The sequence below is a fragment of the Seriola lalandi genome, unplaced genomic scaffold (genome assembly GCF_002814215.2).
Source record: "Seriola lalandi dorsalis isolate HSWRI2012SDOR001 ecotype SW California unplaced genomic scaffold, Sedor1 jcf7180002054972, whole genome shotgun sequence".
NCBI classification, from domain to species: domain Eukaryota; kingdom Metazoa; phylum Chordata; class Actinopteri; order Carangiformes; family Carangidae; genus Seriola; species Seriola lalandi.
Window position 1 is genome coordinate 2,318,980 of NW_019525660.1, and position 21,124 is coordinate 2,340,103.

At 40.6% G+C, this 21,124-nt stretch overlaps 1 protein-coding gene across 2 annotated transcripts in view; it reads right to left on the reverse strand.

The window, feature by feature from the left end:
- Nucleotides 1-21,124, reverse strand: part of slit3 (slit homolog 3 (Drosophila)) — a 242,820-nt gene that overhangs the window by 25,089 nt on the left and 196,607 nt on the right. For both annotated transcript variants that reach the window (XM_023398070.2, XM_087171703.1), the window contains 11 exons: nucleotides 19,984-20,127; nucleotides 17,669-17,832; nucleotides 13,921-14,053; nucleotides 11,532-11,600; nucleotides 11,324-11,395; nucleotides 9,833-9,904; nucleotides 6,866-6,937; nucleotides 6,662-6,744; nucleotides 6,452-6,532; nucleotides 4,901-5,025; nucleotides 2,081-2,178 (listed from right to left, as the gene is read on the reverse strand). In XM_023398070.2, coding sequence (XP_023253838.1) covers nucleotides 2,081-2,178; nucleotides 4,901-5,025; nucleotides 6,452-6,532; nucleotides 6,662-6,744; nucleotides 6,866-6,937; nucleotides 9,833-9,904; nucleotides 11,324-11,395; nucleotides 11,532-11,600; nucleotides 13,921-14,053; nucleotides 17,669-17,832; nucleotides 19,984-20,127 — 1,113 coding nt within the window. The remainder of the gene's footprint in view (nucleotides 1-2,080; nucleotides 2,179-4,900; nucleotides 5,026-6,451; nucleotides 6,533-6,661; nucleotides 6,745-6,865; nucleotides 6,938-9,832; nucleotides 9,905-11,323; nucleotides 11,396-11,531; nucleotides 11,601-13,920; nucleotides 14,054-17,668; nucleotides 17,833-19,983; nucleotides 20,128-21,124) is intronic.

A 21,124-nucleotide genomic window follows, 5' to 3' on the forward strand; every position in this document is an offset into this window, starting at 1 on the left:
CACACACAAATGTATGGACTAGCATGAGTACGCTCTTATGTGTGCAGATTGAATTTTAATATACTCTTTTATGTAATACAACGGACATGGCTGCCTCCTTGGTCCTTCAAACAGTTTTAAATGGGTGTAAGATATAAGTATTTTATGTGGTTTGGTTCAATTTAATGGATAAAATGTCTGTTTTGTTAAAAGTGCAACAAATTGAAATGTCATACTGCATACAATCTGTTTTTAATTCATCGCATTTCTAAACAATTGCTGACAATGTTGATTACTTTGGTCTGTGGCCTCTTAGCAGAGTTATATTTTGTCTCTTATTTCCAAATTAACTTGGACACTCTTGTTTTAGTTTCTTGGTCCTAAACGGATTAGTCATGAGAGGATAGGCAACAGGGGACTACAGTGTTTAATATTTAAAGTCACAGCCAAGAACATTTTAAGCTTTCTGTCACCATTCTGCAAAACATTTACAGTATTTCAAGCTGTCAGATTGCGCAAAATTGCAGCAGTAGCCTAGAGGTGTGAGAAACAAGTTTGAGATCCTGGATCAGCTGGGACTAGATGGGTAGGAAAAGCAAACGAGTGATGCTCTGCTCTCCACTCCCTCAACAACTGCCACTGAGAGGCTCTTGACCCGCAACGTCTCCAGTGGAGCTGCTCTGCAGCCAGGAGTCAAACACTGTGATTGTGTTGGGCAGCTCCCAGGTGTGAATGTGTGAAACTGTATGAATGTGAAGCAGGGAGTTCCTGCGAAGGCGCGCCCATGTACTGTGTGCTCTCCCTGGATAAATACAGATTAATTAACAGGTCAGGTACTTTATGGATCGTGGATTTCTGCTTCAATTATACATAACCTTAAGAGCCGAAACTAACAAAAAAAAAAAGTTATGTGAATTGTTATGAGAGAACTTGTTAATTGAGTAATTTAAACGGGGAATTCATTTCTCCACAGTTGATATAGAAAGTATTTTCAAAGATTATTCTTGACCCTGTAAGAAGCAGTTGATAAAACAATGTCATCTCAAGGTCCATTTAGGATCTGTTACAGAGCTTTTGATAATATCACATAATATTCTTCAGCAGACTGAGTTTACCCAGTCGTCATGAAAATCTAGATGTTTCAATGTTCCCTTAAACATTATTTGATATGATTGGAAGCTTCAGAAAAGCTACTAAATGGACCGTGTGTTTTCTGATGCCAATACAACACAGAGCCTTTCAATATTAGTAGACTACTTGTACTCATTCTTTTAGCAATATTAAGTTATGTTTATATCAGCATTTTCTTCCTCTGAACAGTTCTTGTTATGAATGGTACACTGAAGTGAAGCCACAGTAGGTGAGGCTCAGACACAGGCAGCTCTTTGTTCACACTTAAAAAATGCATTATTCTGTAGCATTCACATTCAAATGTGAATCAAACAATAAAATCAAATGCAGGTAAAACCTAAACTTGGAAACAGTGTGTTGACAGTTTTATGCAAAACCAGTGAGGAAGCACTGATGTGAATAATGACAGAAGTTTAAAACATCTCTTTGAGCAGCTGAGGAGGTCAGCGAGGGCACGCGGATTTAATGAGCAACCCGGATGGGGCTTGCTCCTTTGAAATGGCCGCTCTCTTCCTGTTTAACCCTCCACCCTGCCCCACAACACACACAAGAAGGAAAACACATCATAAGGTCAAAGTAAGTTGTTATCTTGGATAATGCATTGTCCAGTGAAGCAAGACTTGTCCACTCTAATCACGATGTCGATATTTCTGGGGGCAGAGTAAAGTTAATTTCCCCTTTAGATGAGAATACAGGCTAAGTTTTTAAAAACGTCTCCACTAATGGGGAGGGGGTGGCAGGGCAGACAGGGCAATAAGACTTGACCCACAGCCGAATGGATTCCCAGAGCACTTCTTTGAAATTACTCTTTCTTGTCTTATTCTTCTCAGTCATCTTTATGGAATATAAAGACTAAATAATGATTTATTGCCGGTTTCAAATATTAAAGGAAGTATTTGACACACACGCACACATGTGCAATTCAATCCTTTCTCAGTAATTGAAGCTGCAATATGCTTTCATGTTGTACCTGAAGTGGTCTTCATGGCCATGTTGAATGTGGCAGGTTCCTCCATTTGAGCAGGGGAAACTAATACAGGCATTGATGGGTAATTCACAGTTTTGACCCTGGAGGAAAGGAGAGGACAAGGCAAGGCAAAGAAGTTAATCATTTATAAGAAGATTTTTTTCTTCCAGAGATAATTTCACTACTCAAACAAAGTCAGTTACGGTCCAAGGCTGCGTTCAAACCACTTCACTACTAATATCTTTTTACACAGTCTTTCTGTGTAACAGTTATGGATGAGTGACGTGATTCCTCCCTCTGGCTCACCATTACATTCTCCTTTTACACTGACATAGTACAAGCAGTGGAAGTAAAAAGCAACTTGCTTATGATGGAAAAGAAAAAGCCTTTCTCATGCTGTAGGGGAACAAGAACCCGCCAAGCACCACAGAGACTGTATGTTTGATTCCCAGCACCAGCTTTGGGGTGAGAGGCTGCTGTGTGTGTTGCATTCTATCAAAAGTATATCCAAATATCCTGTATATATATTAAAACAAATACTCCAACCGCTTGGATTTTGTGTTTTTTTTATTGTCTTACAACATCACATCACAGCTGAGCAATCAGGTGTAAATGCACTGATCACAATTGTTATGAAAAGAATATTTGTGTATCACAGCAGCTGACCTAAGAAAGGGTGACACACAAAGTTGTCTGTGGGTATTAATGTTTTTAACACTGCTTTAAGCCGAGACAGTGAAGACAGTTAGCATTTCTTTTTTGCACTTGTAATTAACTGCCGTTTTCAGCATTAGGAGCACAGGTTTTTGAATATTTTAGCAGCGTTGAAAGAAAATAGCCTGCAGAGAGATAGAGGGTTGAATAAATCTATTCTGGTTGGTTATTCTAAAAATACAGCGATTTGTTAATCAACTGTTCTACTTTCACAATATTATTGTTTGTTTTTTTTCTCTCTCTCTTACACAAATACACACACTCACAACAATTACCAACAACCACTAATGTACATACACTGTGTATGTGTTCATATACAAACACACATGAATGTATGCCACAGTCTAGCTCTTTGATTCACTGTCCTTCTAACCACACCTGTTTTCTGAATAAACAGCTTTCACCGTATCATGTTTCACTGTCCTAGCCGCACACACACACAGATATACACACACACACACGCTCGCACGCAAACACACACACACACACACACACACACACACATACACACACGCACACACACACACAGGGAACCCTCTCAACATTGGACCCCGCGGCTGTAGTTTTAATTTCAAACCACCAAACCTTTGGCCGCCAACACACCCATTTCCTCTGATCAAAGCCGAGACGAGGACGTTTATTCTTGTTTTCCCTCTCCATCCATCTTCATTATTCCCTTTTTCTGTTTTACCGTAGCTTTTTGTTTATGTTTTCTTCACTCTCTCTTTCATTCAGCATCTCCCTCTTTCTCACTTTCCCTTTCTTTAACATGTTTCACTTCGTTTCTCTCACAGCACCTTTCCTACTATATTTCTTTCTTTTTTTTCTTATACAGCCAGATCTCTCACTTTCTCTCCTGTAGTTTCCCTCAATCCTCTCCGTCTCACTTCTCTCTTTCTCCTCCTCTCTCTCTCTCTCCCCATCTTTTGTCCTCTGCCGCTCCTTTTTTGATTTCTCTAACACATTTTAATTAATGTTGTCCCAGTGGATGCAGACACTGAAAGAAAACATACACAAAGATATGTATGTGCACAGGCTCAAGCACATGCAGACACACACACACACACACACACACACACACACACACACACACACACACACACACACACACACACATACACAAACAAATGCACAAACACAAGCACATAAACACACAAAAGCTCTCACATAGGCATGAACCCACTGGTCTCTATACACACATGCAAACAAATGGCAGGGTCTTCTGATATGTACTCATACACACATGACTCCACACATATACAGTGTGCACGCGCTCATATATATTCCACACACACTCCTCCAATACAAAGTGCCCTCTCAGTAGTAGATCTGCATGTCTTTCCTAATGCAGGGGTCCTGACAATTATTACACCCTTTGTCTTTTGATCAATCAATACCTCCAGTGCGGCCAGCAGGTTCTCTATTGATGAACAGATAGGTACATTATGCATGCAAGGCCAAAGCTAAGCCTGATAATACTGATAATACCACAGGCTTATGCAGCATGGCTATCCATCTATGATACCTTTCAACACACACAGCGCATTCCAGCAGGAGTTACAATTTTTCTTCACGGGCTTTAAAACACTGAAGAACCACTGAATAAGAGTTGTTTAACTGACAGTGCAGGTAGCTGGTAGAGGGGAACAGGAGGTAGCAAAATGGTCAGGGTTCAAGTGCTGATTTTTCTGCTTCCATGCCTGCTGCTGAAATATATTTTCACTCTTCATGAGCCGCTTTGAAAATGTGTCCAACAAACAGCAAAGAGGATATAAGAACCACAATTTACCAGAGCAATAAATAAGTAAGAGAGCTAATATAAATGTGCATGGGACCATAGCAGAGAACACATGTAGAGTTTAATCGAACTGACATATTTAAGTACCCATTTACTAACAAGCGGTCATTCATTAAATTTTTAATTGAAGGAAACACTGATTGCCACACTTGCAGTTTCACAGCAGTATATTTAATATTTAGTGAACTGTAATGCTTTTTAGATTGAGATGTACAGCTGGCTCCTACTGTAGCATTAAAAGTTGGCTAAGCCCAGTATGTTACCCCAGGCGTCTCCCCCGTCCCTCTCTCTGCTGCTATCTAGTGTCTCACCTTGAATCCATACGGACAGGTACAGTGGTAGGATCCGGTGGTGTCAGAGACACAGGTACCGTTGTTCTGGCATGGTGCTGCCAGGCAGGGGGCGCACTTTGACATCAGGCTTATATCTACTGGACCTGAGAACAGAAACACAAGCAGAAGCAGATGAGAGTAGGAAGAGAATGGGGTGGAGGGATAAAGATAAAAAGACAGAGAGGGAGCCAAGGAGTGTCAGTGGGAGAGACACATATTTCCTCATGTTGTGGTTATATACTTCACTTAATGGATGGTGTGCTGAGAAAAGACCCCAGGATAAGAAAAGTGAAAGCTTGGGAGAGCAATAAATGTGTTTTGTTCCAGAGGCCAGGGCATGTAGAAGCAAGAAGAAGAGGTGATGATGTGAGGTACCTCGATAAGAGCTTGATCTCAGCACCTGAGTCACAGTCAACTTTATACTCTTCCTTTCATCTGGAAAACCTACTCCGACAATTTGTCTAACACACATGCACAGCAAACTATGCCTGTGTGTTACAGCTTCATTGTACATCTCTTTCTCGTGTGTTCTCCCCTCCGGTCTGACAGCAGGGGAGCCCGAGGGCAGGTAATATTAGAGGCTGACTGCTCCTGAACTGTTTGAGTGAAATGCAACTCATTTCATATCTATGAACTCTGTTTTGGAAAAAAGTGAATAATAGCTTGAGCTGATCCAATACCACAAACAACCTCTCACATCAGATTAAACAATACTCCATGATGCAAAAGGCTTGATTGTCTGGTACTTTAGTCTGACGCCTTGAAGCGACTCAAAGTGGCTCCAAAAATATGACTGCTTTAAAGCCTTCCACTCCTAATCTTAGCTGTTTGCTGCCTCTGAGTCTATGCCTGAAAATGTATCTGAAGTGCATTCTGTATTTCAGTCAATTTAACTTGTTTGAAAAGAGACAATCTAATCAATGTGCTCTAGGGAGGAGGAAAGGCTACACAGAACGTCTTGACAAAAACACCAGATGTTTAATCTCTTCCACGCTGCAGGAGCCAATCACAGCATGCACTGGGTGAGATGCAGGGAAGACACAGGACAAGTCACCAGTCTCCCACACAGCTAACACAAATAGAGAGACAAATACTTTAACCTTTTTAAATATAAAACCACTGGCAGACCTCCTCACCCAAAAGAAAACTGAAAACTGGAACTCGACCTGAGACTGAATAACACAACCCAGACCTGTGGAAGGAAATAGCACAGATGAGGAGGTTTGTGGTTTGTGGATGCCCTACAGTGCTACAAGGTCAAGAATGAAGAACTTACACCAATACTAATCTCAACATCTAAGGAGATGGGACTTCTTAATAAATGAAGATTTCTCTGAGAAGGAACTGACAGGATTGTTGAAGTAGAAAGACTCAGAGCACAGAACAGACCTCACTGTCAGTAAAAGTGATGATTGACGTGATTTTTGCCATCACGAATCCCTGTTTTCAACATCTCTCTGTGCTAAAACAGGACCACACTGATGAGTATGGACACATAGTAGTGAGCAATATAAAGAGGAGACTATTTACCTTTACACTGAAATCTGTTAAGTGGTGTGGTGAGCAGTAGCCTGTCAGCCATGTCAGGAGGTCCAGTACAACGAGCAATGCCTGTTCAAAAACACAACAGTATACTTGGCAACTTCTATTACGTAACAATTAATGCAACATGTTGGTTGCAAGTATTTTTAATAACATTCTGATTGGGTTTTTTTTTGTTTCTTTTTTTTCCATTCTTACCCGGTTCTTTAAAACCAGCCTTGACCCACTGAGAGAGCCAGCGCAGGTCACAGTTACAGTACAAGGGATTGGCACCAAGAGCCCTAAACACACACACACACACACACACACACACACACACACACAATGAAGTTACAGCCCACAACACTTTTGTATTCTAGATACTTATACACGCAAACAGATACATGACGCTGCTGTACTTACAGGTGGGACAGAGAGGTGAGGTGGTTGAAAGCTCCTTCTGGGATAGTTGAAAGGTCATTACCATGGAGAGTCCTGGAGGAGAGAGAGAAAAGAATGAATATTAAAGTTATGATTGACCTTGTTAAAAATTCAAAAGGTTGCTTTTTCACCCATTGTTAATTTTATTGTGTAATGAATTAATTTGATTAAATATTCAGCGTTTCTTTTCATCACACTCTTTGCAGGAAGGAAAAGAATGTGAAATATGTTGACCTTTGAATTCAAACCAGGAAGCTCATGGTTATTACTGCTATAATCTACACACACGCATACTATGGCTGCCACTACTGCTTCTACTACTGCTGTACTTATATTGGTCTATATTCAGATCAAAACACTGAAGCTGTTTTAAGCGGTTTAAGGCCTGCCCATAGATGCCACAGCACTATTGTACTAATTAAACAATGAATATTTGAAAAAAAAAAAAAAAAAACCCACTGCATCATATTCATCATTTTGCAGTTAGATGACACAGACAGCTCAGCTGCCTAACACTTGATTCCAGCAAACTAATACACCAGTCTAACTCTGACTCGCTGCATGCTAAATTATTCAAATTATTTGTGGTTCCTCAGCCGCAGACACACCATCATCCCCTTTTATAATGGAAAATAAATAAAATATTTATGAAAGAATAACACAAAATAAACAGAAAGCTTATTTTCATTGTAAGGCAATAAAGCTGGTCCTGGGCTCTGAATGGAATATAAACTGTCTCATATGGTCCTGTAGCTGTGGGGTGTGTGTATGTGTGTGTGTGTGTATAAAAAGGGCAGGGGCAAACTGCAGGCTGTGATGTGTATCAGTGAGAGGATGTGCATTTTTGGTTTGTGCCGTTGGGTCTTCGTGTACATGTTTGTGTGAGTAGATGTGTGTATTTGTGTGTCTAAAACCTTTGTCTCCAAGGGCTCAGGGACTGCAGAGTGTGTGTGTCCTTTGTGTCTCGCAATCTGAGTGTGTTGCCTGCTGGATATAAGTTCACATTCCATTAAAGCGCAGGGTTGTAGCAGGGGACAGCTATCAAACCGCCACTATTGGAAAAGTTTGTTTGTGTGTGTGTGTGTGTGTGCGTGTGTGTGTGTGTGTATGTATGTGTGTGTGTGTCTGTGTGTGTGTGTGTATAATTCAGTGCGTGCATGTTCAGTTCAGTGTATATGCTGTGCATGCAAGTGCACATGTACACATATTTGTGTGTGTCTCTTTTCACAAGTTTGTGCTTGCGTCTGTGTGTGTGTGTGTGTGTTAATGTCTTTTCATGTTTGTGTGCGTCTGTGTGTGTGTGTGTGTTTGTGCGTCTATGTATGGTGGTCTAACAGCCCCCGCGCAAGGCTGGCCCAGAGGGGGCTGTGGGTAATGAGGAAGTGACAGTGATGGCTGCCTGGCAACCAGTTGCTATGCGGGGGCAGAGAGGGAGCAGTCCCCACGGCAACATCAACTAAAATGAAAGGAAGAAAGGAGGGAAGGATAAAAAAAAAAAAAACGATCACTAAACTTCTGCAAGGTGAAAGCCTTGTAAGAGATACAGTCAATATATAGAGAAAAGGGCAGACACAAAGCTGACTTCTCTGAGGGTGAAACACTGACTTTTTCTCTCTTAACAAACTGAGGCGGCCAAAATTCAGGAAGAAATATCCACAGAGATCAACACAAGGTACAGGAATCACATCTCTAATCATTATGTTATACTTGTTTTGAGTTGAAAGTTACTTCCATATAATTTGATATCTAACAGTAAATCTTAGCTTTATTCATTTTGAGATATTAGTATCATCTACACCATCATCAGCCTCAGCACCGCATATGAAGCCATGTAAGATTTTGCTGCTGTAAACAGCACCTTCAACTTACTTCTTCAATATGCAGATGAGAAAATACAGACTTAATGATGCAAGGAAAGGTTGAGAAGGAGCAGCATTCTCTTTGAAACAGGAAACACAGGGGATTGTGGGCAATTAAGTCTTAATGTCTGAGAGCTACAGTAGATAAGATGAAGAAAAACAAGAACAAAAAAAGGGTAGTGACAGTGAAAAAAATGTTATGTGGCTATTTCTACTGAAACCGCAGGAGGAGAGAGATGCCATATCTGTAAAGACACGACTGTTGAATTTTTTTGAATACAATTTTTCAGTGTTTCGAGCACCACAAATGAGATTCCATTCACCTCCATTGATATCGGGGTGGAGGCACAAATATAAATGGTGGACAAATGAAACCAACCCTTTAAGCGAACGAGCCAAAAATGATATCAACCATAGATTCATCTATTATAGCAAGATATCACTGTTAAATTGACAGTGATGAAGCACCATTTAAAATGCTACATCCAGCCTGTATTAGACTCAAAAGTGAATTCTGTCAATGAGCATTTATGGTGCGTATTTATGTGTGTTCATGCTGGTGTGTGTATCACATATATACGGTACGTGTAGGTTCATATTTGTGTGTGTTTAGCTGCTGGTATATGTGCGAGGGATGGTCAGACAGCAATATTCACGTGCACTGTGCTCGTGCGGGCGTGTGGGTGTGTGAGACTGAGGGTGGACAGCCAGATGGATGACTGAGAGAAACAGAGGCTGAAGGTCGATTCATCAAACACAACATTGGGCGGAGAGAGAGAAAAGGAGGAGAAGATGGATGGAGGGGATAGAAGGAGAGGCAGACTGAAGGGACACAGGGGGAGAGAGCATGCAGATAGAGAGGGAGTGTTAAAGAGGAGATGAGAGATTGTCACTTTTATCTCTTTTAGTATGCTGAAACAACAAACGACTGGGCGGCTGTGGCTCATTTTGTGACCGGGTCCTAACATGGCACTTGGCCTGACACCTGGGGAATGATTAAACTTTGATTTAACTCAGTGCCATAACTAGCAAAGGGGAGCGTTGAATATTGAATCCACTGCGACACTCGAGGATGAAGCTTGCTACTCACAGCAGGCGGAGAGACTTGAGCCCGTTGAAGGCATGGACCGGGATGCAGCGAATCTGGTTATAACTCAGGATGCTGGAAGACAGAGGACATTATCAAGGTCACAAGACGTAGTTTCTGACTAAAAAGGTTGTTTTTCACAATATTATTTCTCTTGGATATATTCGTTCGAAATTCTTTCCTCTTGTCTTTTCGACCACATCCCCGTATACATAAAAATGAATGTAGAGGGACTGAGAGGATAAAGAGACAAAGAGGAGAGAAGACATGAGAGATGACAAAGCAGATTTGGTTTTACAATAACTCAGAACAGGACCTCTAGCTGATGTAGGTTAAACAAGGGGAAATTAACATGGAGGCCACGTATTTAATAAAGTAGAAAAATTAGGTGGAGGTAAAAAACAGCCAGAGGCAAATCTGACGTCTTTGGAATGTCAACCTCCCACACCACGGTTCATTTTCCCTCTTAAATCTGCAAATGAACAAAAAGTAAGTGTACCGATGAATGGATGAAATGAAATGGGAAGGGTGCTATCTTTCTTTTAGCATAATTAGCATGGAGTCCGAAAATGATCCTGGTGTAAAAAGCTGCCTGATATCTGTCTCTTAAGGCAGCAGTAGTTGCTCTACATAATCATAACTACAGATTATCAAGAGGCCTAAAGGTGTCTCAGAGAAAAGAGGGAAAATAAACCAGACCTCCAACTTCAGGTTAAAAACTGGCATAAATGTTAGAGAAAGAAGCTTCATAGCCAATAAATAAACAGATTAACTGAAAGACTGGAAAATCCAATGTGGAAAGTGAAAGGTGAAACACTCTCCTCCACCTCTAGTTCATCTCTTGTGCCCGAGCAAAGCGTTTAACACAGAAAGCGTTCCAGTGATGCTATCTGGGGCTAACAGTAGAAGTCTGTGGTTGCACTGGGCAGCTCCCAGGCGTGAATCAGTGCAACTGTATGAAATATAAAACAAGGAGTTACTGGAAGAGAGCAAATGTGCTCAGTCAACCTTCCCTGGAGACACAAAATTCAGTAAGTTGATTTAAAATCCATGTATTACACTCAGTAAGCTAGAAGCAAAAAGAAAGAAAGAAACTTAAGAGAAGGAATTTGTATGAAAGATAGAATGGCAGTAAAGACAGACAAAGCTGAGGAGAGTGAAATTTAAGAGGTAACAGGTTCACTGAGTGAATGGAGAAGAAGTGAAAGGCAGTTTACAAAGGAATACGAGGGTAGGAAAACAATATACTACATGTGTTTTAGATAAAGGGATGAAGGAAGAAGGTGATACAAGAGGAAGATACAAGAAGAGCTTGACCCTTGTTGGGTCGAAGGAGAGACGTAAGAGAAAGAGGAAAGATTAATCAATGTTAAGAGAGGAAAACATTGATTCGTCTAAAGGTTTTTTTTTTTTAACCTAACACATGCACACACAACTCATATATAACATTGAGACATATGTGGGGTGTGTGTGTGCGTTACCATAGTAACTTACAGTGTGGCTAGCTGAGTCATGTTGCTGAAGGTGTACGGGGCCAATGTGCTGATGCTGTTGTTGCTGAGGTCCCTGTGTAGATACAAACACATAGTAAATGCACACAGACAAACACACACACACACACACACACAGGGCAGACTGTATACATACATAATCAGGTTTTTGGCATGCGTATTCTGTTCAAGGTTATGTGAGTTGTACATACACCAGTGACAGCTGCTTCAGGGATGCCAGCTCCTTGGGCACAGATGTCAGCATATTACCCTCCAGGTAACTGTAAGGAAAAGTGCACAGTTAATGTAGTATGTATTACACATATATACAAACATATGCCTTTGGGGGTAAGTAAATAGCAATATAGCTGAGAAAAGTTTTGGTTTTGCAGCTTCTGTGACTAAAGAGAGCAGAAGCTGGAGGACAGGGAAGGGCAGATGAGAGGAAGAGGGCGTTGGTTTCAGCTGCGCTCATGAGAGGAACGAAATCAAATCTACCGTTACAGGGGCATTTTTACATTTACCTGAAGAGTGGCGTGTCCTTTGTGTAATATTATTTTTACATTCAGGTGTGTCCTATCTGAATGTGATCAACTACTGAATGGTTCCACATTTGTAAAATACTACGAATTAGATGAGAAGCTCCACCCCACTCTCATGTCTGTGTTCAGTATGCTGCTTGTCAGGGGACAATTAGCTTAGCATAGCATAAAGAGTAGAAGTCGAGGGGGGAAACCGCTAGCTGGCTCTCACCAAAGTGCGAATGTAGTTCCATGCTGAACACAAATAAGACATAGGGGTGGTGAGCGATCTTCTCATCTTAACTTTTGTCAAAAAAGTGAAGAACTAATCCCAAAGCGAAGAACTAGACCTTTAAACGAAAAGCAAAGCTAATCATGTGTTAGAAAAAGACCAACATAGCATTTTGGTTTTACCAGTTTTACCAGTTTTTAGCAGAGAAGAGTTACAAGATGTTTCCTGTAAAGTAGAGTAGAGAGCGAAAAGAGGAAGACATGGAGGTAGTGTATAGTCTTTTTCATGAAGGACATGTTCTATTAATTTTTCACACTCATATCACCTCAAGTTAGCTTCTTCACTGATGTACAGGTAGGACTGTAGCATCTATTTGAATTTTCTGCATAACTGTAGAAGATTAGCCCTCTTAATTCACCAAACAGCCAATCAAGATGGGACATGACGACAAGATAACAAGTGTTGGGGTGTAAGTCTGCACAACTGAGCAGGAGGAGCAGGGCACGGCAAATATACAACAGTCCCCCACTTCTCCTTCTCTGTTCTGTGAGCATGTGAGAAACTAGTTAACAAACATACATACACTCAAGCACACACACGCTTTATGATCCGTTGGTCTCTGTTCCTCTCTCTCTCTCAGGTCATAAGTAGGTCATATGGACAGTATGATGGAGTGTCTTCTTCAGCCTGATCAATACCTAATCACTGCTATTGACCCCGCAGAGCAGGCCTATTTCACAGCTAGAGGGTTTTCTGTGTGTGTGTGTGTGTGTGTGTGTGTGTGAGTAATATTTCACTTCTCCCTACGAGAGATTTTGTTCCTACTTTTTTCTAAATTCCAAAATCTCGATTAACATTGTTTTACCCTTGCTTTATCCTACATCAATTCAAACAATTACTATCGTTATAGACATTTTCTTTATTGGCCTCTTTCTTCATCACGAGGATTTCTACTAGTTTGGAATTAACGACGAAGACAAAGCAATTTACAAGTTGTAATACTGGGAAATCATAAGCCCAATAAATAATTAACATTATTATTAGTGTTAGATAACTAGAAATACAAGCATATTCTGTTTCTCTCTCATGAGTGTCAATCTAAAAAACATCACATTATTGTACTAGGCAAAAGTCTGGAAAACCTTAACTACTCTGGCAAAGCTTTTCAGCATAAAAAGTGGACCTTGGCTTCTTTAGAGTTATCTTTGGCAATTACAAGGTTGGAAAATGAACATTTTTTAAAAGCAATTTCAAAAATATTTTTTAGAAAAGTAACAAGGACCTTGCATCCCCTCTCAGATGTCGGTAACTGTTCTGGCAATCTTTCTGTCTCTCTCTATTTGGCAACACAGCATATTAGACAGTATTTGACTGTGTGTTGTACATACAAATATAAATATAAATATCTGTGGTCATTCATAGATTCCAAACAAACACATAAACACACAGGTACCTGCAGCGCTCCTGTGAGTATAAACACATCAAGTCACACAGGGAAAGAGAGAGAGAGACGGAGTGTGTGCGGGTGTGGATGTGTGCATGTGTATTCACTAAATGCTTTGTTAGTTCCTGAAGCAGCAGAGGGCAAACGGCTGCATCAATATTGCACTGCAGCAATGTGTGACAGCGTGTGTTCCTGTGTGTGTTTATGTGTGTGTGGCTGTGACTTTGCATGTTATTGGAGAGAAAGCATTGATAAAAATGTTCAGTTTGTTTGTTTGCATGAAAATGTCTGTTTTTTTTACGTTCATGAGTTTTTGTGCCTGTATATTTGGACAAGTAGATCCTTGTATTTGAGTTTTTGTGTGTGTGTGTGTGTGTGTGTGTGTGTGTGTGTGTGCGACTCACAGCTCAGTGGTGTCCTTGGGAATGCCCTTGGGCAGAGAGTGCAGCCCTCTGTTGCTGCAGCGCACCACACCGTCTGAGCACGTGCAGACGTCAGGACAACCAGACGCAGGAAGACAACCATTATCCTCAGCACCTGGAGAGAGAGGGGCGAGAGAGAGCAACAGAGAGAGGGATATTAGAGAGAGAAAGACAAAGAAAAAGCAGGAGAGGGACAGAAGGAAGAGAGGGATAAAGACAAGGACAGAGAAATTCAAAAATGGACAGAGATGAGAAAGAGAAAAACGAGCAACAGATGGAGGGAGGAAGAAAGACAGAAGAACAGATAGAAAGACAGATACGGGATAAGGGAGGCAAGGGCAAAAAGAGAGAGTGACAGAAAGAGAAATGGGAGAGTAAAAAGAGATAAAGGTATAGATAGATATAAAGACTAAACTGCAAGTCAGTCAATTCCACTCAACTCTGGACTCAGCAGGACTCAGGACTTTTTACGAGTAATTTATAATCCATATCGAAAGACTAGAGGCTGTTAAAATCAGCTGCACTTGTGTTTTAACATCTGGCTCAGGACCTGCAGGCAGGTCACAGTAATATTAAAACCCCCGTAGACGATTCTGGAGAAAGACTGAACAGATGTTGTTTGGACGCCCTGTAACAACTTTGAAAACTCGTGTAAAAACAGCAACAAAATGAAAGTTGCTACATCCTGCAGTCATCTGTCGGTATACTACCTGCACTGTTTTGTCATAGCGAGGTGTGAATTCCGTCAGTGAAAAACATCGTGGTTTGAGTGATTACAAACTTCTTAATTAAAGACTGAAGAACCTAAATGGTTACCCTGTTTCTTTTCCTCTTTAAATTGTCTCGCTGTGAAAATACAAACAGTTCAGGCTATGCAGAAATGTTCCACACACACGCACACACACACAGACACACTAACACATGGTAGGGACAAATAAAAAAAACATCTGAGTGACTGTAATCATTCTAACACTCAGAGATAAGAAGGATCAGAGACTAGAGCTGTTGTTCTTGGCTTGAAACTGCTTCCATTTCCTTGACTGACAGACGAACTCACACACACGCAGCTTTAATCTAGCATTGCAGTATGTAAATAGTCGAACTGTGGTCCCAAATGTAAAACACGTTGAGTTTAAACCATAATGAGGGATAATGAAGAGTGGACGCTAAGCCAATAATAACACGACTGCAATCTGAGTCGGTGTGTGTGTGTGTGTGTGATTGTGTGTGCATGTGTGTGTGTGCGTGTGTGTGTGTGTATGTGTGTGTGTGTGTGTGTGTGTGTGGAGAGAGAAAGAACATTAGGTTTATACTCATTTATGTTCACACTTTTGCTATTTTTGCCTTTGCGCCCATATGCCACCGTGTGCTGCACTGCTATACTTGCATGTGTGTAAGTATAGGTCTATGTGCATGCGCATGCTGAGTGTGGTGCACATTTAGTTTGTTAAACAGCTATCCCCTCCTGTCCTATGGCCATTTTCTCACTCACTTTGTAGTTTTCTAATTGTGCTAATGTCTGAATGTCGAGTAAATGGGCGCTTACGTGCCCGCGTGTAGAGCAGTGTGTGTATGTGTGTGCAAGTGTATATGTGTGTGCTTTATCTGATGTGTGTTGTTGGCGAGTCCACGGGGATGTGTAGCCGTGGGCTGACTCTACAGTTGGCTGATTGAACTAACATCTAAATGCGCTAAATATCTCCTCACAAATTCAATTAACTTTACCTTTCCCCTGGCTGCCTCTGGACAACTTAACAGTCATTTTACTCAACTATAAATAGACCGGACATGGGGACCTTGGTTGTATATATATATGTGTGTGTGTGTGTTCCTTTCTGTGCTTTTGTTCTTTTGAGAACTAGCTTGAGATTTACACTTACACCTTCAGAGTGTGGACAGTTTAGTGTTGCCAAGAGGTTACTTTTCCCCTGTCTGACTGTTAGTTTTTACGACTGTCAGCGAGATATATTCAAAGCTTTCGAGGTGATGGGCTGTCGGCCAAAGAACAACTGATTAGATGGTGGAGATGATCCAGATCTTTGACTTCCGTCATCAAACTATTAGTATATGTGAGCTTAAATATGACATAAAAAAAAAAATCTATATCAAATTGTAGGTTTTCAAGGTCAAAAACCTATTAAAATAACTTTTACACAAAGGATTTTCTGTAATTTAGATCTGTATGACAGTTCCTCAGTTTTTACTGAAATTAGTTTGTTTAACGACTCTCAGTATGTTGTATAATGTTAATTAAGATTAGAGTTGGGATCAGCATAAAGTTAAAATTAGACATTTGATTTAACCATTGTAAAGCCATTGTAAGGATGGAAATAACAGGGCTTGAGTGTGGTATCAACCATTCGAATTTATGTTTGTGCAGCTGAGTGAGGTTGAAGGTAGATTTGTGTGAGCATGTGCGTGTGTGCAAGATGCAAGAATAAATATTAAGATCTGATACAATCTTAGAGTTTCCTTACTCGAGCCAACCCAGCTAACTACTTTCCAAACTCATTTTCAGTAAATGGTTGCAGCACAGCTACAGGAAATTAGAAAAGTGTAATGAATTCAAAGAAAGTCAGGAGGGAGAGAGAGAGGCAGAACAACACGGAGCGAGAGGGACATCGACAAGAGTTTAAAGTGTAAAGTACTAAAGAAAGAAACAAGGGGAAAAAGGAGGAAAGATGTAATAGACGGCAGAGCCAGACCACACTTTGCCTATGGCATCAAACTTTGGCGGCCAAGCCGATGGCCTAAGTCGCTATAGGCAGGCATCGTTGTGGTAACAGCAACGTCACTGTTGAAACCACAAGCTGATGTCATCGAAGGCTGCTGTTTGCCAGTGGTTACTGATCATTCTTTCCTCACAATACCCGGCTGAGCACGTGTGTATGTGTGTATCTGCTGGCTTAATAAGAAGGATAATGGATGTTTCTGACATGAGTATCTGGAAGGACTGTTACACAAGAAGACAAGAATCTGAGCTGAACATATGTCTAGTCCAGTCCAGCACAAACCAAAAGACCTGGCATAGCTGAGGATGTTACAAGATTTCACTGAGATATCACTTAAATCTGCCTGAGAACAATTGATTTTTCTTATTTTTCTAGGGTTTGAATTGTAACTTACACTGAGAAAAATCCTCATGTAGCAAAACAAAGAGTGTTCTCTGTTGACCTTTTGTTGCTGCACTGCAGCAGGGATTTCCGTGAAGTTTCACCAGTAATGTTGAGTCTTATTTACCTTCCTCCAATGACTGAGCTTTATGTCTCTCAAAGGACTTTAAAATACTTTAGTCAGAGTTACTGCATTATCACAAACATAAAATAACTTACGCTGAGGAAATTTATTCCAAGTGTATCTCTTGAAAAATGGAGAATGTATTCAGTGATTGGGATGAATAAACATGATGCAAACACACATTTCATTTACTTCTCAATCACTTGACTCATGCTCTTATCTGTGTAGGACACATGGCTGCTGACCGCCGCGTCATTTGTTTTAGGTTTCAGGCTATGACCTTTTTTGTTTCCTGACACTCCAGTGTAGTTTCAAATACAGATGGGATGTGCAGCCACATCCTGTGTAACTTGGTAGAATAATCCTGTACAGTTTCAAGTGTTGCTCAGTCCTGGTTTATGTCTAAGAACTGTTACTTCAAATCGTGGAACTTAAGAGAAAACAGAAACAAACAACTGATCTACTGTAAGGACAGACAGAAAGAGACGCTCACCGTCACATGTGAAGTCAGGGGTGGCCACGTCCTGGATGGGGATCTCCTTCAGGAAGGCCGGCTTCTGACAGCGAGGGTTTCCACTGACCACCCTGGTTTTCTTCAGCCACTGACCCAGCCAGGCCAAGTGACAATCACAAACGTATGGGTTGGACAGGAGGTTACTATGGACATAAACAGGAACAGAAATAGAGAGAGAGAAGGAAATCACTGAAACAGAAACAGACATCAATACTGGCAGCTTCCTAAACATGTAGCTGCACAATTATAGCTACAGTAAATGATTATCTCTCCACAATATAATGAATTCATCACAGCAAAATGATGCACATTTGCTTAATGTTTTCCCTGAATTTTGCCCTTACAAACAAAATATTGATACATAAAGTCTGAGAGTGAAGTGATACCGTCCATCAAGACAACCTACAATCACTACAGATTTGCAGGCAGGATCCATAATAAGACAAAAAAGAGGGACACAAAGCAAAACAGAGAGCTTATTAGCTACTTAGGTCAGGACCCATTCCAAATTTTGAAATTATAATCAAAAGTATTATTATTTGTATGGTATAGTGTACGCTGAAAAACAAGTTGTTGTTTTTTGGTCAGTCATAAATATAAGAATAAATTTAGATGGAAAACAAAGAGGCAAGAGGAAGAGAGAGAAAAGGGAACAAAAGAGAGGGAAAGAGAAAAGGTTATCAGATATTTTTATTCACTTTGTAAAGTACGAGAAATGGAGAATGAAAAAGAGAAGGTGGGCGAGTGAGAGAAATTGTGAAAGCGAGAGGGAAAAAAGAGAAAAGGTTATCTACCCATTTTAGTCATTGTTGATCACCTTTCACTGCATTTGTGTTGCTTTTGTATGACCGCTCATGTAATATTTATGCTGAACCACATTTAAACCGAATGTGGTGGGATAGCCGATAGCTTTAGCAGTACATAGTAGAATGGTGACACATTACAGCGTCTCTAGTTCTGGCACATCTAGGTGTCAGGTTGTAGAACAAGTATGAACAAGAAGATGTAAGTAGAAAACTTAAAGAGAGCTAAATGTTAACAGTATATCAGTTGGCGTACTAGAAGTCAACATGTATCTCTATAATGCTGATGGGGTGCCTCCATCTTGTGTCTCGAGATGTGCAAGTGGCACCTTACTGCCGAACTAATAAACCTGAATGTTGCTGTTTGTGCTACAATATTAATGGTGTGCTGTTACAGATAGGGACGAGTTATTTCCTCATTTCCTTGTAATGAATTGACCTCACTGCGTGGGTACCAGACCTAAGCTAAATCCCTTCCTTCCTTTTCAGCGTGTTAATCTTTTAATTAAATGGACAAACTGTAATGGGAAACAATGCACTAAAAATGGAGACAGATATTAGAAATCGTAGGAGTGAGAGAGACAGAGAAAAAGAGAAGTGGAGAAAAACTGTGGAAAGATAAGGAAATGAACACAGGAAGTGTTAAGAACAGAGGGTCTAGGAATAAAAAACTACTCATCTTTCTTTCATGCCTGACAGCAGGCAGGTGTTGCATACAAAATCAAGTGTTACTACAAGGCCAATGAAAAACTAATGCTGAAAAAAATAAGAATTGTGACAAATGATAGGGATGAGGGAACTATAATATCTCTCCATTCGTGTAGTGATAATCACCAACAGCCCCACTGAGCAATCCTGAGTTTATGCAACAGTGCATCCATCCATCCTCTACCTCCACTGTCCCCATTTCCCCTCCGTTGTCTTCCACCTTTCCTCCCAAAAGACTCAAGAAGAAACTTGAATCAAAGATGACAAGTACACAGCAGGACAGAGAGCAAGGCAGAACAAGGGAATAAAACATGGAGGAGAGAGAGAGAGAGTAAAGAGGATGTGGGGAGACTTTATTTTGGGGCTTGGCATGTCTCCGTTCACCGTACGAAGAAGTATATAAAAATCAACCTGTAATGTTTTATTGACCTGGTAAAATCTATTATTTACAGCTTTCACATCGAGGTGGTCAGAAGATTGAAGAAGAAAAAAAACACACACATACATATTCACTGCTTTCCTGCTTCCTAACAGTAGTGTTATGTGGCAGGTCAAAGGTTGCCATAGCTTTATATTGTGGCAGTTGTTTCTGTACTTCTCCTCACAGACTGAACGCTAGTCAGCATCTTGACACAAATTAAAGTGTGGCTACATTTGAAAAAAAGAAATTGTGACATATATTGAGAGATAGCAGGAACAATGGGATAGAAATGAAAAAAAACCCCCAAAAAACAGGAAAATTTACTGTATAAAAAGCAAGAAAGGCCGAGAGAAATGACTCACATGGTGGACAGGGAGTGCAGGGTGGAGAAGGCTCCTGGGGCGATGCTGGAGATCCTGTTGTCGTAAAGAGACAGCAGACGCACCGAGCTCAGACCCGTAAACGTACTGTTGTCAATGCAGCTGATCTGGTTACTCCGCAGCATTCTGGAAACACAAGCACCAAATAATGCTAAAAAGTCATTGCTTGCACATTTTGTTTTAACTTGAACAGGAGACCACAGGAAAATCAAGCTTTTGATGCATAAATCTTAGTACCCAAATGTTAAAAACTTTAAACTGATGGATCAGGCATTGGTTATACTTCTATTCTTCCTTTTACTCGAGGGATGTGTTTTGACAGACAGTCTTAGTCTGTAAAAAAGTTGAATAAAAAGTAAAACATTTACATAATTTTGGTGGATAAAAAGGGTCAGACGAAGAGGATAAAAGAACATAACCCATAATGACATGAACAAAAGATAAAACAGGAAGCATGGGTAAATTCAAACCAGTTCCCAAAAGACAACCGTGACAGACTCTGTAATGTGACATTAGCTTTTGACATTCAGTCATGTGGGACCAGGCAAACTGAGTTAGTTAGCATTAGCAATCTCTGGGATGGGCTAACCTAGTTAGCAAGGCTATTACTGGAGCAGGGAGCCTCTTAACATAATGCAGAGACAGCCATGATACCATTAGAGAGTCATTAGCCGGCATATATATATACACACGATAGCATTAGCTAGTCATTACTGAGCATACACAGACAACATTAGCTCATGATTTTGTACACTATCCTGTAACCCCTAATTGGACGCTAGCCTGTTTATGGTGGGTCTCCAAATTAGAGGAACAACAATATGCTGTCATTAGCCTTGATTTCAGGGTGAGTGAGTAAACAAACCTTCTCCTCTCTTTTCAGTCTGGAAAAGAAAAAGTTAATGAAGCCTACAATCAGTAAGATGCTCACACAAGTCAAAGTCTGCATGGTGTAAGATGTTCACAACTAGCAGTCCCAACCACGACAACACTTGGTGGCCATTTTTTCAGGAAATATACTGTAGCACTCGGGCAGTAAACACAACAACTGAGCTCTATATAATCACGTAGAAACAGTCAACAACATGCTTTGCAAAAAAATCCTCATTTCACATGGCTACTT